Source organism: Mustela erminea, chromosome 20 (assembly GCF_009829155.1).
Source record: "Mustela erminea isolate mMusErm1 chromosome 20, mMusErm1.Pri, whole genome shotgun sequence".
Classification (NCBI taxonomy): Eukaryota; Metazoa; Chordata; class Mammalia; order Carnivora; family Mustelidae; genus Mustela; species Mustela erminea.
Genome location: NC_045633.1, coordinates 22,830,533 through 22,847,547, shown reverse-complemented (window position 1 = coordinate 22,847,547; position 17,015 = coordinate 22,830,533). Strand labels below are relative to the sequence as shown.

The following is a 17,015-nucleotide window of genomic DNA, read 5'->3' as shown; positions in this document are numbered from 1 at the left end:
GGAGCGGGGAGTGGAGCAACTGCGGACATGCACAGGCCTTCGTTCCGGGTGTGGACAGTGGTCCTAAGAGGTGGTGATGGGTGCAAAACCATGACTATACAAAAGAAACACTGGTTTGCTACAGATCTAGATAAAGCTGCTCTTGGGGTAGACAGAGAGGGGCCAGAGATAAAGGATGGGTACGTACACGTCCACAATCCCCAGACCCGCAAGTCTGAAAGCCCAAAGGCCTTTCGAACTATGTTATTGTTATTTGTGTATAGGTCTTTAGCTGCATACCTGACAGAAACTGACAAAAACAGGTCAAAGCTCATCACGTCCTCCACTTTTGTAGGGCAGAGGTGAGAGCGCCCAGTACCCTGGTGGCGTCGTACCTTTATCTGCGTGATGTTGCCTTCGAGCTCAGTGGGTGTCTGAAGGGTCCACCTGTCCTTGCCCTGCTGCCTCTCGGCGGCTCTGAGGGCCTGGCAGTTTTCTCCACATGGTTACTCGCCCTTTATCGGTCCCCCGCTGCCAGAAGACCTAGGGGTAAAAACAAGGATCCCCAGGACTTAAGTTGAAGGGTTAAAATAGTAGGAATCTCTTCCCTGACCGTGACTCTCAAATATCTGGGCATCAGCTTTCCGCCCAGGGGCCTCCAACACCACATCTGCTCCCATCTGGGCAGAGAGCGAGTGTGCGTGTGCTGGGCGCACGAGTGCATCTCTCCATCTCCCATGAGAGCAGGGGCCTGTCTGCCTGTCCAGCGCTGCTTCCCCAGGGCTAGACTGGCACTCAGCTCTCAGCAGGCACAAAATAAACGGTGCTCTGGCTCATCTCTTGTTTCTCTGTCCTCCGTGTGTGTGTGTGTGTTTGTGTACATGCACGCACATGTCTGCATATAGGCCATACACACGTATTTTTAATGTTCCCACGCTTTCTCGCAGCTTCAGGTGGAACGGAGGTGGGCTGCGCGCAGCCAGCTCGCTCACCCTGTTGAGCAAACCCCTTGGCCTTCACATGTGCAAGCAAAGCTTTACTGTCACTTTCTCGTCCCCGAGTGACTCTTTTAAGTGACGGACAGTCACCACCAATTCGTCATTCCTTGAAGAGTTGCGATCACGTCATCATTTGGAAGCCCCAGACCGAGGCACGAGGCTGCGTCCCTCCCTCTCCCGCGCTGGCTCCGAGAAGGCTCACCCTTGGCTTTACAGTAAGAAACACAGTTTATATTTTCAGCTTTTTCGAAACCGGACTTCTCCTCTGGACTCAGCACGTAATTCTCTCCACCTTCTAAGTCCCAGAATCTACAATGAAAGGAAGAAGGCTCCCTTCAGGGGCTGCGTCTGTGCACTGCCCTTGGCCCCGAGGGTCATGAAGGGACTCCGACCACATGGAGTGACACGGGGCACCCCCACACAGGACACGGGACTGAAGCAGCTGGAAAAGCAGACACACCACAACACGATTCCGCTGACATCAAGCTCAGAACACCAGGCAGAGACTCCGCAGGCAGCCATCGGGGCATCAAGGAGCCCACCCTGGGGGGCCACGTGGGTGCGGGGCGGGTGGGCTGTTGCTTTTCCCTCCCAGAGCCCGCTACACGGGCATGTCCAGTTTACGGACATTCGTCATGATCTCTACTTTTCTGCCTGTACGTCACCCTCCAATAAGAACACTGCTCCAGAGAGACTGAGTCCAATCGTCAATGCTGCGGGCCGCTCTTACCTGAGAACGGGCTCCCCCACGGCGGTCACAAGCACACTGCCTTCAATCAGGGCGATGTCTGCCCGGTGACCTGTCTTCCCACTCAACTTGACCTAGTAACGAGAAACAATCCAATAGTGGCACGTGGCTGTCACCAGCCCGGGGCCTCTGGTGTGCGGCAGCCTGGGGGTGCGGAACGCGCCAGCTGGGCAGGTGCAGGTGTGGACATGTGGGCAGGTGGCCGTGACCCTGCAGGGCTGCTCTCTGCTGTGCCTGACTGATGATGGCTGCCGCGTGCAGGGCGCCCGGTGTGTACATTTCTAGACTGACCGGTTCAGCCCTGACCACACACTGTCGAGCAGCTGTGAGGAGCCTGTTCTGCAGACAGCAGACCTGCCAGGGGCCCCCCAGCCGGTGAGTGGCTCAAGGGAATCTATCTGCCACTATTGTGCCAGGCGTGGGTGCGTGACCGGGTAAACACCGGCTTACAAAAACTCAGCTCTGTCGTCTTCAAGAGCATCTTCAGGGGAAGTTCAGAATTCTGAGTCATACTGGGTGGACAGGCTGTAAAAGCTTGCCGGGCGAGGGGGTGCAGCCCTGAGCGGGCCCATACTCTCCCGCCCCATCCAATGACACCTGCAAAGCTCCTGGGAACCGAGTCATGGACGCAATGCTAAGGGACAGCTCTGGTGGCGTGGGGAAGTCAGGTGAGGCCTGAGCCGGGCTGCAACCTGCCGCCTGCCGTGCCACCTACCTTCATCACTTCCTCTGCTTCGCCCTCGGGCCTCACCGCATACAGGGACAGCAGCAGGTTCTGCGTGACCACCACTAGGGCCTCCTTTTTCTCGATGTAGAAGAGAGTCTGGACAGAGCTGTCTGTGGAAGCCACCCGGGTGGTCTTGCCTTTCTCATCCACATAGTGCACCGTCCCTAAGGGCAAAGGGGTCAGTCCGGGCAGCAGCGTGGTCGCCAGCAGCCACGCAAATCTACTTAGGGACACTTGCAAAATAAACATTTTGTTATAAACATTCAAAAATAAAACATTTAAAAACACCTGCACAGAACCTGCCCAGGCCATCTCTGACGTAAGCTCCACCTTTCCAGCCACACTGGCCTACCCGTTCACCCCGCTGTGCTTCCGTGTGAGGCACAGCAACCAGCCGCACACAACAGCCCTGAGCTCTGGCCCTCCTGCAGCCGTTGCTCCGTCCCCTCTGTTACACATGTCCTAGCGGTCCCATTCTCCTGTCAGCACTCTCGGCCTCTGTGGGCACTCGTCCCGGCCCTGCCTGCCAGCCCTTCCTCGCCCTCCAGGTTCCCTTCAGGCCTCTGAGTCCGTGGGGTCTCTACTGTGAGTGCCCATAAGGAGACGCATTTCTGCTGCTCTCGGGAGCCTCCTCATCCCCCCGGTCTCCTCTCATCTGTTTCCAAGGAATACGTGACTTCCCATTCAACTGGCAGGTTCAAGGTTGTGTAGAGGCCCGTGGTCGACACGACATGACCATGCCGGCACTGCCTCTAGTTCAGCGAGCCTCGGTGGCAGGCCCGGCAACACACTCACACGTGCTCACTCAGCTGACACGTCCCGTGAGCTCACGGGCAGAGGTCTGACGAGACGGGGTAATCCGCCCCCGAAGCCCACAGCTGCTGCGGGAGGGATGGGACGGACCCCTCCAGAACCAGGCTTGTCCCCACCGCACACCCATCTGCCGGGCCGCAGCCCACACCATCTTCTCAGTGCCTTGCCAAGGGGCTCTTGCACTAGCATTTTCTTCCCCACGCCACCCAAGGCTCTGTGCCACTCCTGTCCCCAGGGACTGCCTTGCAGTCCCCTCCATCAGCTGTCTCTCCCCCTCCAGAAACACACAGTATCTCCATTTTTAAAATGACAAAGGCCCAGTGGTTTCTAGCCATGGTCTGCTCCCTCGTTCCCACCCAGGGTGAGAGGCGGGGTGGCGCATCCTCCAGGAGCTCGGCACCTTCGAGAGCCTCGCTAGCTTGCTCTTGCTCCCAGCTCAATGCTGGCCCCGGCAGAGGGCTGGCTGGTGCTGTGGGCTAGAGACAAAGCCCGCGCCCATCCTGCCCTGTCACACTCCCTTCGCAGAGCTCAGCCAAAGAATGACAGAGAAGGGTGCCCCCCGATCACACAGAGTGGACTGTGGGAGCGTGGCCCCATGCACGCTGCCTGGAGGTGCACGTGGGAGCAGCTGAGGGGCACGGCTGGCACAGGACCCCTCGTGGGAGCCCTCCCAACACAAGCACTGCCGATCCAGCTCTAAAGGGACAAAGAGAGGCTCTCCTCTGACCACTGGGTAAGTCACCGCCGAGAGCAATGGACGCGTCACTCTAAAATGGGGCCCCACACAGCCTATTTTATACATCATCTCTTTGTTTAAAAACCTTACCAGAACCCCTAAAAGGTTTCAAAGTCCTAAAGTCCCCACCTAAGTTTCTCACCATCCATCAAGCTGACAAAGAAGGATAGTCCCTCTTGAGATCCCATTTTCAGGAAACTTCCAAAGCCACTTTTCCTCCAGTTAAACATGTCCAGGGCTCTCTCATCACCGCTCACAGCCGCCTTCGCCAACTGAACGAGGTCCCTTTGAAAGGCAGAGATGACGGGAAGTCAGGATTCCTTACAGGAAGATGTTCCTTCCGGGCAGGTGTGGTCACTACAGACATGCCCGGGGCAGCTGGGGCTGTGACCCATCAGGAGGAGCCGCCCGGGACCAGCCCCCTGGGGATATAGGGACAAGGCCTCCCTTTGAGCTCCTACTTACTCGCCAGGAGGGGGGACCCGGAAGATGCAGTGAGTTAGGGGTTTCCCGTGATCGTGTTTCAGCAGCGGCGTCCCTTGCACTCGACCCCTCTGGTCCAACCTCCACAAGAGCAGGACACCGAGCTGGAAAACCCAACACCGGGCGGAGGAGACACATTCTTACAGGGTGACCAGGGAAGGCAAGAGTTATGCTGTGCCACAGATCACACACGGCTTCCTTTTAAACTCAACTACACAACGACAACACGTGCACTGGCAAGTACAAATAATTAAAAAATCTCTCGCAAAGAAACCAGAAGCCGTCCCGTGTGCCTTTCAGCCTGAGACAACAACGATCATGAGCCGGTTTTTAAAATGTGATTATAGGGGCACCTCTCTAGCTCAGTGGGTTAAGCCTTGGCCTTCAGCTCAGGTCATGATCTCAGGGTCCTGGGATCGAGCCCCGCATCGGGCTGTCTGCTCAGCGGGGAGCCTACTTCCCCCCACCACTGCTTGCCATCTTTCTGTCAAATAAACAAAAATCTTTATTAAAAAAACCCCAAAATGTGATTTTAGAATAGATTCAGATTTACCAAAAGTGGCAAGTCATTCAGAGAAGTCCCATTCTCTACCTCGAGCTTCTCCGACCGGCAGGTGGTATGAGCACGGAGCAGCTCTGAGAGTTAACGGGCTCAAATGACAGAGCGTGTTAGCCAGAGTCGTGCTTTGTTCACGTTTAACTCCTCGCTGATGCCTGCTTTCTGTCCCCGGATCCCCTCCAGGTGCCACAGGACATTTGGGTGTCACGTCCCCTCAGGCTCCTCTGGGCTGGGATAGCGTCTCTGACTCTCCGGCTTTGAGGAGGACCAGTCAGGGATGCTGTGGGATGTCCCTGCGCGGGGACTTGGTTGATGCTCTTCTCATGACTGGAGTGGGCCGTGGGTTTGGGGAGAAGGCCACGGAGCCCACGTGGCCTCGTCACAGTGTGGCTTGTCAGGGTGGGTGACGCCGACGTGACTCGCCTGTGCAGCTGCTGCCCCTCCGCTCCCGGCCGAGGTCCTATCTGTGACCTTGTCCCCTCCTCCTCTCGGCCCCATTCTGGTTGGAAGGAGGTCACCTCCTCGAGCAAGAACCATCCACATAAATCATTTGGGGGGCCTCAGCACACGAGATTTCTCTGAGATTTCTCTTAATTACCATAAATCATAGGGCTACACTACCACTGAGATCATGGCCGTTGACTTTCGACTCCAGGTTACGATCCAGCCCCACTTTGTGTATTTTGATGTCCCAGCTTTGGCCCCTGGGGGGGGTCTTTCGTTAGCTCCCGTGTCCCTCTGACACACCCCGTACTGTGGGTTTCATGAGCACTTCCTTTCTTTCTGACGACAGATTCTCTGGGCTCACTGTCCATCCCCGGTTCTAGAATGAGCCATCCCTCCAAGGAGCCCTGACTGCTGTTACGGGAGGAAACCCCAGGAAACCAGCCTCTGGGTGCCAGGTGTACTCTGGGCTCAGCCCTTTACTCACCAGGGTCTCAAATTGTGGGGGCCACCCAGCGCTAGAGGTCATGGTGGGGAAATGGCACCCCAGAAACAGTCCGGAGGCCTCTGGCCGGGATATAAGTCAGGCTTTGCTGCAGGCCGCCACCTCTATCCGAGTCCGTTTGCAAAGAGGCCCTTTGCTGTGAGGCCCAAGGTGCGCCTCCTGCCCGAGGTCAGCGCACGCAGAAGTGCCCACACTCTCCCTCCTGCCCTTCGCTCCATCAGCAGGGCTTATCTGATGCCTGCAGGCTGGCTGGGGAGCGCCCCTTCATCGTAAACAGGATGTGCTGACCAGATACGGACGACCCTGAACAACTCGGGTCTGAACTGCGTGGGTCTGCATACGTGCGGTTTCTGTGGATGGATCCGGTAGCCTGCCGTAAACGTACTTGCGCCTCCTCGTGACTTTCTTGACACTTTCTTTATCCTAACCTACAAGAACAGTATGTAACACACACAACCTGCAAAACGTGTGTTAATTGACCATGTTAGTGGCAAAGCTCCCGGTCAACAGTGGGCTATCGGTAGGTAAGTTTTCGGGGAGTCAAAGTCATATGCGGATTTGTGACTGGGAGGAGTTTGAGGTCTCTAACCCCCAAGTTGTCCGAGAATCAACTGTACTGTCGGCCTTACCAAGCAACGTGTACAATAAATCTCTTAGAAAAGTTACAAGGAGTCAAATGTGTTCTCCCTCCCTCCCTGTGTTTCTAGACAACACCCAGGGGTTAGATTGGAGGCAAACCCTGAGCACTCCCACCCCCCTTCAAACTTCATCCAGCACAAGTTTATACAATCAGCCTCAGACGAGGTATCTATAGGCAAGAAACAAGAGACTCACGGCAAGTCAATGTTTCCTGCAAAGTCAACGTTTCCTGTGCACTACAGTAACACGCTAGGCTCTACACCACTGTAATTGAAAACAAGTGGATGTTTGGTCATTCAGGCGACCAAACCTACAAATCTTCACCACTGGTTCATGGCTCACAGCTGCTAAAACCTTTGGAATTTCCCAGGATAAGGGCCACAGCAGTGTCTTCTGTTCTGTTACCAAAGGGGACTTTGGATCTTCACCCAAGTGTGGGGCAGCAGCCAGGACAACCAACCACCGATCGGATGGCTCAACTTTCGGTCCCACCCCAACCTCCAGGGAGGGGACAGATCACTCCCCAAGGTTGAATCAATCACCAATGGCCAATGATTTAGTCAGTCACAACTATGCAATCAAGCTCCATAAAAACCCAAAAGGACTGGGTTCGAAAAGCTTCCGGGTAGCTGATCACTTGGGGGTGTGGGGTGAATGACGCCTGGGGAGGACTGGGACCTCCCCAGACCTCGCCCTGTGTCTCTCCTCATCTGGCTGTTGATTCATCTCCTTATACTCCTCAATAAACTGGTAACGTGAGCTGCTCTAGCTGACTGGGAGAGCCCAAGGAGGAGGGACCCTCCTTTGTGCAGCCTGTGGGCAGATGCACAGGACTGGGGACTGGCATCTGGGGTGGGGCTGAGACACTAATCCATGGGACCTGACATGGTCTCTGGCTGGACGGTGTCAGAACTAAGCTGAATTATGGGCACCCTGTGGTATCTGAGGACCCCCACCGGCCACCACACCAGAACTGGCTCTGGGAACCCAAGCGGTTCTGCAGTAGTTCACACTGGAATTGTCCAGAGTGGTCTAGCCCTGCACTGGGTAAGCTGACGCTCCCATCCGGCTCTGTGAGTGCGCAGGGAAGTGAGACCCAGTCCACGCAGAGTTCTTGCCTTCATTTACCAATGGAGCTTCTTCTGATGGACACTTGGGGCAGCATCTGCCCAGTGCCCCTTGTCCAGGGCTCTCCCACTTCCCTGGGCACTGCTGACTACTGTCTATGTGGTTACTGGGCCCGAACTGGACTTGGGACAGAGAAGGAGGGGCAGCATCCCCTGGGCATAGCGGGGGTGAATGCCTTACCTCCCAGCACCTAGGGGTGCTGCCTTGTGAATAGGGAGGCACGGGAGAAAGAGATGGCTGTGGCAGAAGGGGCACTCTACAAGGAGATGTGTGTCCACTGGCACACATCTTGGTCTAGACATCCCGAAGCCAGCTGTCCTCCTGTCCCGGGGACCATGGGACACTCCAACGGCTTCAGATTAAGTGTCCCTTCTTACTTCCGATAGTCTGGGTTGGTTTCACCGGTAACCAAGCCCACCCTAACCAAAACAGTCTCTGGTGGGAGACAGAAGACCGTTGGCCAATGCTGGTAAGGACGGCTCTCAGCGGCACAGCAGCCCGAAGGCTCACTCATTCCGTACTTGTTTCCCTACCTGAGCCCGTTATTCAATCAGACCAGCACTACTGTAGGTTTTCTTGGAAGGATCAAGATTTCTGTCCTTAAATATGTTGACTCGGAAAGCTTTGACAGTACAGATCTGGGTTTCCTTGAATGCCTGGGGAATCTGTTTTGTTAGTTGTTTCTTAATATACTCAAAAGGACGATGAGAGTTGATGATTGGGAGTTCCTCTGTTCCTACAAGGGATCTGCCAATCCCTTCCATGGCAGGGAGAGTGGAAAGATCACTGAGGAACTAGAAGTCTGAGGGCAGCGCAATGTCATTAGGTAGAAACTGAATTGAGAAACAAGAAAAATCTATGAGCACCTGGGGGCCTCAGTCTGTTAAGCATCTGCCTTCGGATCAGGTCATGATCTCAGGGTCCCACTCAGCAGGGCGTCCACTTCTCCCTCTCCCTCTGCCCCTCCCTCCACTTGCGTACTCTTTCACCCGCTCACGCTCTCTGTATCTCAGATAAATAAAATCTAAAAAAAAAGAAGAAAAATCTAGAAGAAAGGGAAACAAATCAACACCAAAATGGGCAAGTGATTTGATCAGAAAAGGATACATAATTGGCCCCTCTAAGTAACAGTTCCCTTTAATAGCAAGAGAAGTGCTAAGTGGAACACTGCCGACACGCCACTTTTCTCAGCAAAATTCTGAATTTGGATCCAGCTGTCGGGGTTTGGGGCGGGCTGGCATGTTTGCGGCACCAGCCCCACAGAGGGAGGCTCGGGCACCCGCCACAGATGCTCATGCCCTGGGACCCAGGCGCCCCACCTACAAGACCCTCCCCAAACTTTTGCACATGCAGAACAACAGAAGCCCGAAGCTAGCTCCGCACCTCTGTCTGTTTAGTGGAAGACTGGAAAGCCCCAAAGCCCTTACCAGCAGGGACCACTGAAGGACGCGGTGACAGGCTCCCGCCCCCCTTCCCGCAACAACAAAATGTCTCCAGATTCTCCCAGAGTCCGCAACTACGTGTTTCTACAACCCCAAAGAGCACCGAGAGGCAAAGGCAGGGATCTGAAGTCAGTGCCCACCAAGTCTGCTCACCCTGTCCCCGGACACGAGGCAGTTCCCGCTGGGGCTCCACTCGAGGACGGTAACGTCGGAGGTGTGCGTGGGGGGCACCGCATGCTGCTCCCTGTCCTGCTTGTTCAACACCGTCACTTCTCCGGTCTCCCACCCGGCAGCGAGCACCAGGCGCGTTGGGTGCCAGCACAGGCAAGTGACCCGAAAGGACCTCTCGACGTGAGTATCGGGCACATGCTCGCCCTGCAACAGGCAAGAAGCAAATTCCACATTACGAAGAGAGACAGCGATTCTAGGGACTTCTGGCTAATCACTGACACGGAGATCAGCCAGAAAATAAAAAGAGCCGTTTATTAAAGAAATGTCCTCCTTGATTTTCAGAGAAACACCAAGCTTGCTCTCAGCTGTGCTACGAAAACACACAGTTAACACTCAACTGAGCACGCCAGGCAGCTTATCCCAGCGGTCGACCTCATGCTCACAACTGCTTGGTTGCTGGCTAGCATTTTCACGAGTGCCCATACGACTCCATTTACAAAAACAAGCAGTGTGCCAAGAGGTCAAGTCTGCTGACCCCAAGGTTCTCTAAGCAGCCTTTGGGGTGACCCCAAGAGTCTTTTCAGGGTCTGCAAGGCCGAAGTTATTTTCAGCACCCCCTCACCTCCAGACTGTTTCCCGAGAGACTTCATGAAAATGAGGAACTGTGCAGAGAGCAGGACATCAGAAAAGGACCTGAGAGCATGCAGATGTCAATGTGACCACAGCTGCTTTACTGAAGTGGCAGGGGCGGCAACGGCACTTGCAGAGGGTTAAGGACTGGGAAGGAAAATCTGATTTTCTGCGTGAAGCACGAGGTGTGTCGTGCACTGAGGAAGGGGTGGAGTGGGCGGAACGTGAGAAGTCGGAGAGGCTTCTACGAAGCTTCCAGTAGGGCTGGAATGGTGCCCCCTGAAAAAGGGATGCCGAAGTCCTAGGGTGCTAGGTGGCACAGTCAGTTAAGCGTCCGACTTGGTTTGGGTTCAGGTCATAGATCGAGCCCTGCGTCAGGCTCTGTGGTCAGTGGGGTATCTGCTTGGGAGTCTCTCTCCCTCCTCCCCTCCTGCTCATGCGCACGTGCTCTCTCTCTAAATTAATTTAATTTAAAAAAGCACAAAACCATGAAGTCCTAACCTGGTGCCTGTGATACAACCTTATTTGGAAAAAGAGTTTCTGCAGATGATCAGGTTAGGAAGAGGTCATTGGAATGGGCCCGAATCCGATGGCTGGCGCCCTTATAACAGGAGGAAAGAGACACGGACGCACACACAGAAGAGGCACATGTGACAACAGAAGTGGTGCAGTGATGCAAGTATAAGCCGAGGACCGCCAAGGAGAGGATACGTTTCTGTTTTAAGCCACTCGGCCTGTGGCCATGTGTTACAGCAGGCACAGGACACTAGCGGTTTCCCATGGCCAGTGTGGCTAGCAGGAGGCTGGACCAGGGAGCACAGACGGCGCAGTGTGCAGGGGCCATTTCTGGCTGGAGGTGTGGGTTGATCGTGGAATCGGTTTTACATCCCTAAATATGTCCCCAAACTGAAGTAGCGGGGCTGAATTCGCCACATCACAGGGCTCTTGTAATACCAGAATCTGCACCTTAGGAAGAAGTGATCCATGTAAGATACACACACCACACTGCCCCACGACACGGGCACACCACATACCACACACGTACTGCGTACAACACTCATAGCACCTACCATACACCACACTCACAACACACACACCACACGTGACCCGCACACACTCTGCATACCCACACCAAACAAGCACCAAGTACCACACACCACGCATCACATACCACAGACGTACCACATACCACACTTACAACACACATGCACATAGCACACAGGACACACAGACCCCCGCATACCACACACTCACACCACACAAGCAAAACATACCACACAGCACACACACACTCACAACACACACCACAAAGCATACATACTGGACACACATGCACATACCACACACATCACACATGAAACACACAACACACACAACACACATGCACACACAGAACACACCACACATGTACAACCACACCACACCTCTACCCCATACCTCACACACACATGCCACACACATGTGCACAAACCACATATCCCCTGTACATGACACACACCACACATGACACTCACCACACGTACCACACCCATGCACACACCACACACACACAGCATACCCCCTCCACGCACATGACACACGCACCACACACAACACACCACACCCATGCACAAGCACACACATATGAGAACAAAAGGGACACAAGAGCCAGAAGCCCTGAAGTCAGACACGTTGCTTCCCAGGACTCACTTGTTCCAGGTATATGTCCACACTGCCTCCTGAGGTCGTGCTGACAGAGGCCACCGCCAGGAATGGATGAACGGGGTGCCAGTGGATGTGCGAAGGAGACCCGGCAGAGTCTGGGGCTTCTATTCGGTGGTCAAAATAGAGTGCCATGATGAAACTCAGACCTAGGCAAAGCCGAAACCTGCGGGGAAGAAAAGCAGCCACATCCTGTTGCTTCTGAACAATGAGAAGAAATGACCACATAGAATTAGGAAAGAAGCATCACCAACCATCCATCGTGACACAGTGCAACTTACAAACAGCCCTAAGACCACAAGAGCAGCTTTACATGGAAGAGCTAACAGGGAACAAATACACAACTAGAAGCAAGAGAACAAATACACAGCTAGAAGCAAGAGACTGGACCTGGGAAGATTCAGGGTGCAATGGAAAAGAAGAAAACGCTGCCGTCAAAACCGTAAGAAGAAGTCCAGCCGCCCAGACCACACGTGTAAATCCCGATTGCCCGTATTCATCATAACGAAGAATTTCTATAGCTGTCCTTCAAGCAAAAATTTCCATCCAAACAGAAACACAACTCTGCTTCACAAAAGCAGACGGGAAAAGCCAGTATTTAGTTTATGATAAAGTGTGAACACCAAGGCTGTCTTCCACGTCCGGCTCTCAGGTTGTAGGATGCATCAGGATTCCCTCGTTGGAGAATTAAGAAAGCAAAGCCCTGGCAGCTGTGGGGAAGCCAGACTTGATTAGGTTCCGGAACTTAACATCTTCCTCTCCCGGAAAAGATGCGCTTATTGCCCCTTGGCGGGAGGGGTGGGATGGCAAATGACAGATGGTCACCACCGCCCGCTTCACACCCCATAGTCAACGCGGGGATGCTGACTGGTAGAGCAGGGTGTTTGTAGATGGGTCTGCTTTCCTTGGACAGTCCTCAATGCCAGGCCCATCAGGATGGCTGTGGTCAGGAAGAGAAAAGAACCGTTGGCAAAGATGTGGACACCCTGGAACGCTTGTGAACCGCTGGTGGGCGTGTAAACTGGCACGGACACTGCGCGAAACAGTGTGGTGGTTCCTTAAAACTGAAACATAAAATCACCCTGTGATTCGGCAATTCCAGTGCTGGGTCCATCTCTGGAAGACTGAAAGCAGGGGCGTGAGTGGATCCTTGCACACCCGTGCTTGGAGCGACGCTACTCACAGGAGCCAAAAGGCGGAAAGAGCCCAAACGCGCACCAACAGCTGGAATGAGCCAACACAATGCCGTGCACGCTCAGGAGATGCGGTGCTAACGGCCTGGAAACTCCCCCGCGTCACGGCACGGAGGAACGGGGAAGACATGCTGCGCAGTGACAGAGGAACAAATACAGTGTGTTTCCTCCTGTGGGAAGGATCTGGAATAGTCAGATTCAGAGAAAGAAGTGGAACGGTGGGTACCAGGGCACAGCTTTTAAGATGACGTTCATTCCGGCACAGAGTGAAGAGCACATACTGGGAGCTACTGGCGAAGTGGCCAGTGGTGGCTGAAGGGGCGGCAGGCACTGGAGTCAGGGGAGCAGCAGGATCCGGAGGCCTCCCATGAGCACGCGCACACACATGCGCACACACGCACATGCACACCACGGAGCGGACACCTACACTGGTCAGCGCCCTGACTCCGGAGCGCAGCATGGACACGAGCTTTCATAAAGTCATTACAACTGCAAAAAACCCCACATAAACGCCGGGTGTTTATAAACAGCAAAGGAAGGCTTGCGAGTTGAGTTTTTGTGGGCTGCGCCACAGGCTGACATTCTGGGCTGTGGGAAACTCGCGCTCGGATTTTACAAGTTCGCCTCGGGAAGATGCTCCTGTGATAAACCAGGAACGTCCGTGTGTCAGACCGACGGGGAAGGGATTCTTCGTCCTTAAAGAAGTCAGGCCGGGTTGGGCTGGTTTTGTTTCTTACTCTTATTTCTCATTTCGTAATGAGTGTGGATGCCAGCAGATCTGGAGGGGCTTTTCCTCAGCCTGGGGTTTTCTCGCAGCTTCTCTCCCCAGCCTCCGACTGACATCACGGCTCGGCCAAAGGGCCCTGACTTCACCCCAGCACTTGGACTTCATCGCCAGTGCGTGGCCGGGTGACTGTCCCCCACCCACAGCTGCCCCTGCCCCACAGCGCAGGAGTCCCCACAGCAGTGACCCCGACCCGGGAAAAGGCCCCCGGTGACCTCGGGAACGCTGTTTGTCAGCAAGGACGGATGCTCTTGCCGGGCTGCCGGGGTGAGCTGCCGATAAGGGAGCCCACTTGCGGACACCGTTCGCTGAAGCTTCCAGAGCCGGCGGAGAGAGCACCAGCAGGGCCCAGCTTACCTGACCACAGGACGGGCAGCGTCGGCTCAGAAACGGGCACTACCGCTCTCCTTCACACCGGCTCTCCGTCTCCACGACAGGACAAAGTGGTCGGCCACACTTCGGGGAAAAGACAAAAATTCCGTTTGTTCTAAGCAATTTTCTCCTCTCCCCTCCCGCCCAGCCCTGCCTTCAGTCCCAGGGGGGCTCAGTTGAGGGGCTCTCAGCAGACACTTGGGCTGCGGGTGAGGGGCGCAGGGCTGGGGGGGCGCAGCTAAGAGGAGGGGGGTGAGGTTGAAGTCGCTGAGAGGAGGGAAGTTGAGGGATGGCTGAGAAGGGGGCGCTGAGAGGGGGGCGCTGAGGGGCGTTGAGAGGAGGGGGGCTGAGAGGAGGGTCGCTGAGAACGGCTCAGAGGAGGGCCGCTCAGAGGAGGGAAGTTGAGGGGCGGCTGGGAAGGGCTGAGAAGGGGGCGCTGAGGGGTGCAAGGGGGCTGAGAGGAGGGGCGCGGGCACTCTCGGCCACCCCGCCAGACGCCCCCTCGGCCCCCGTCCCCGGCGGTGCAGGGTCACGGCCGCTGGCCGGGGACGCGAGGGCCGCACCCCCTCCCCCCCCCGCCCCAGTCTCATCCCCTCCGCTCCCGGGGATCCGGAGGGCGCCCGCGGAGGCCATCCTCCCGCGCTTACCTCGGACGCCGCGCCCGCTCCCGCCCGCCCGGCCCCGACCCGCTTGGCCGAGGCCCGGCTTCCGGACGAGGATGACCCGGGAGGCCGCCGGCCGGGTGTCCCGCCCGCTGCGCCGTCCGCCAGCTCCCGCGCCCCAGGCCGCTCCGAGGCCCTCCCCCGCCTCTTGCCGCGCGAGCCGGCAGACGCCACTCACCCCCAGAGCCGTCGCGCCGCCGTGCGTTGCCCGGACAACGGCTGCGCGCTGCCGGCGGAAACAGCCGAAGGGAGCGCGGCGGACGCCGAGGCCTCCCGAGGCGCCCCCGAGCGGCCGGAAAGAGCCGAAGACGGTCGGGAGCGCTCGTGAGGCGCCGAGGGCCGCGGTCTCCTGGCGGGTTCCCGTGGGCGGGGAGCCCCGCGGTCCTCTCCCGCACGCTCTCCCGGTCGCCGCCGCTGTCTAGACTCCACAACGCCGGCTCGGAAAGGGGAGGTCGGAGGTCAGGATTGACCCGTTGTGCGCGGAGAAGGAAGCCGGCGACGTTCCTGCGGGTCACCTTTCTAGCCGCGTCCCCCAGCGGAGAGAATGTGGGGGAGCGCTGCAGCCGTGCGGATTCGCTCCTCGTTGCTTCGTCTTCTTGCCGGGGCTCCCGGGCCGCAGGCCGTCGGCGGGGCCCTGCTTCTCTCATCTCCGGAAGGGGGGCTGGTGGTTCGAGAGGATTTCGGAAAAAAGCCAGTGGGTTCGACGTCACACTTGAGCTGCGGCGCTCTGGGGGGGACGTGTGCGTTCCTTCGGCAAGAAGGTGGCAAGCACGGGCGCGCCCGGCGTCTTCCCCTCGGACGCCAACCTCCCCGAAGGCTCCAGCAACGTGCCCCCTGGCCTTTTCGGTCAGGCTTGCTTCCGCTTCGAGATTCGCTTTGGGTGACAAAGCGATGTCTTGTCATTAAAGAAAAAAAAAAAAGTTGCTATGGCGAAAGGGTCCACATTGTCAAACAGTGAAAACATATAAGAGGAAAGTGCAGATACTACTGGACCCGACAGTTTAGCTGCTGGATCCCATAGGTACAGGGTAGATCCCGGTTTTTTAAAACTTCATTTTCGCGGACACTAGAATTTTTTTACTGAAAGAATTTGACATGTAGCTTCGTGTAAGTTTAAGGTGTGCTGCGAAGTACTTTGATATGCCCGTGTCGTACTATGGCTCTTGTGGCCATGTCAGTCCTATCACATAACTACAGTATGGGATCATTGTCTGTGATTGTTTGCTGTGCACGGGTCTCTATGGCTCCTGAGTGCTCCTCCCAGGCCTGGACCCTGGGACACAATCTCTCTTATCCTCCCCTGCATACATTCCATCATCTCTCTTATCCTCCCCTGCATACATTCCATCATCTCTCTTATCCTCCCCTACATACATTAGATCTTTATGGCTCCCGAGTGCTCCTCCCAGGCCCGGACACTGCTGGGACACCATCTCTTATCTTCTCCTATATACACTAGATCTCCGTGGCTCCTGAGTGCTCCTCCCAGGCCTGAATGCTGCTGGGACATCATCTTCCTCATCCTGCCCCACATATATTAGATCTCTATGGCTCCTGAGTGCTTTTTCCAGGCCTGAATGCTACTGGGACACCATCTGTCGTATACTTCCCTACAAATATTAGATCTTTACGGCTCCTGAGTGCTCCCCCCAGGCCCAGACGCTGCTGGGACACCATCTCTCTTATCCTCCCCTGCATGTGTTAGATCCCTGTGACACAGCTCCTTGCAGGCCCGGACGCTGCTGAGACACCATCTCTCTGATCCTTCGCCTCCATAGTACACCCTAGAACTGAGAACACACTCCTGTTTCGCCATGACGGAGAAATATGACCCGAGTGCCCAGCGCCATCTACTACGCGAAGGACCTTCAAAAGCAAACTCTCAATCTAATGAAGGACGCGTTTATCTGACTCAGTTGCACTTTCACACTTTCTCGTTAAAAATTCGGTCCGCGCCGGATTCAAGACTCTGAGCTGAGGCAGCGTTTTCTTCTCACGCATCCGTCAACACGGCCCCGGCCAATCACAGCCCGGGCGGTGGCCCCATTGGCTGTCCATCCACCAATCCGGAGAGACGCACTGGCTCGCACGGCCGCGAGGCCGGCGTCACAACACTACCGGCGTCACAGGCCCGCCCCGGGCCCCCGCCCAGCGTCCGTACGTGCAAGCGCGCGCGCCCGTTGCTGGCCAATGGCAGCGCCCCTAGGGGAGACTCGCCCGCTGGAAACCTCGGGCGAGCTCGTCCCCGCGCGCGTCGCCCCGCCCCGTCCCGCCCCGCGCGCCGTCCGCCCCGCCCCGCCC

The 17,015-nt window shown here is 56.2% G+C and overlaps 1 protein-coding gene across 1 annotated transcript in view; it reads right to left on the bottom strand.

Annotated features, from left to right (window-relative positions):
* The window catches only part of IFT140 (intraflagellar transport 140), a 69,168-nt gene extending 57,330 nt beyond the window's left edge, over positions 1 to 11,838 (bottom strand). The window contains 10 exon segments of the mRNA XM_032326724.1: positions 375 to 461; positions 463 to 507; positions 509 to 522; positions 1,180 to 1,286; positions 1,708 to 1,799; positions 2,441 to 2,616; positions 4,144 to 4,286; positions 4,467 to 4,588; positions 9,355 to 9,576; positions 11,692 to 11,838. Of these exon segments, the coding sequence (XP_032182615.1) occupies positions 375 to 461; positions 463 to 507; positions 509 to 522; positions 1,180 to 1,286; positions 1,708 to 1,799; positions 2,441 to 2,616; positions 4,144 to 4,286; positions 4,467 to 4,588; positions 9,355 to 9,576; positions 11,692 to 11,838 (1,155 nt within the window).
* Positions 11,839 to 17,015: the final 5,177 nt, after the last annotated feature.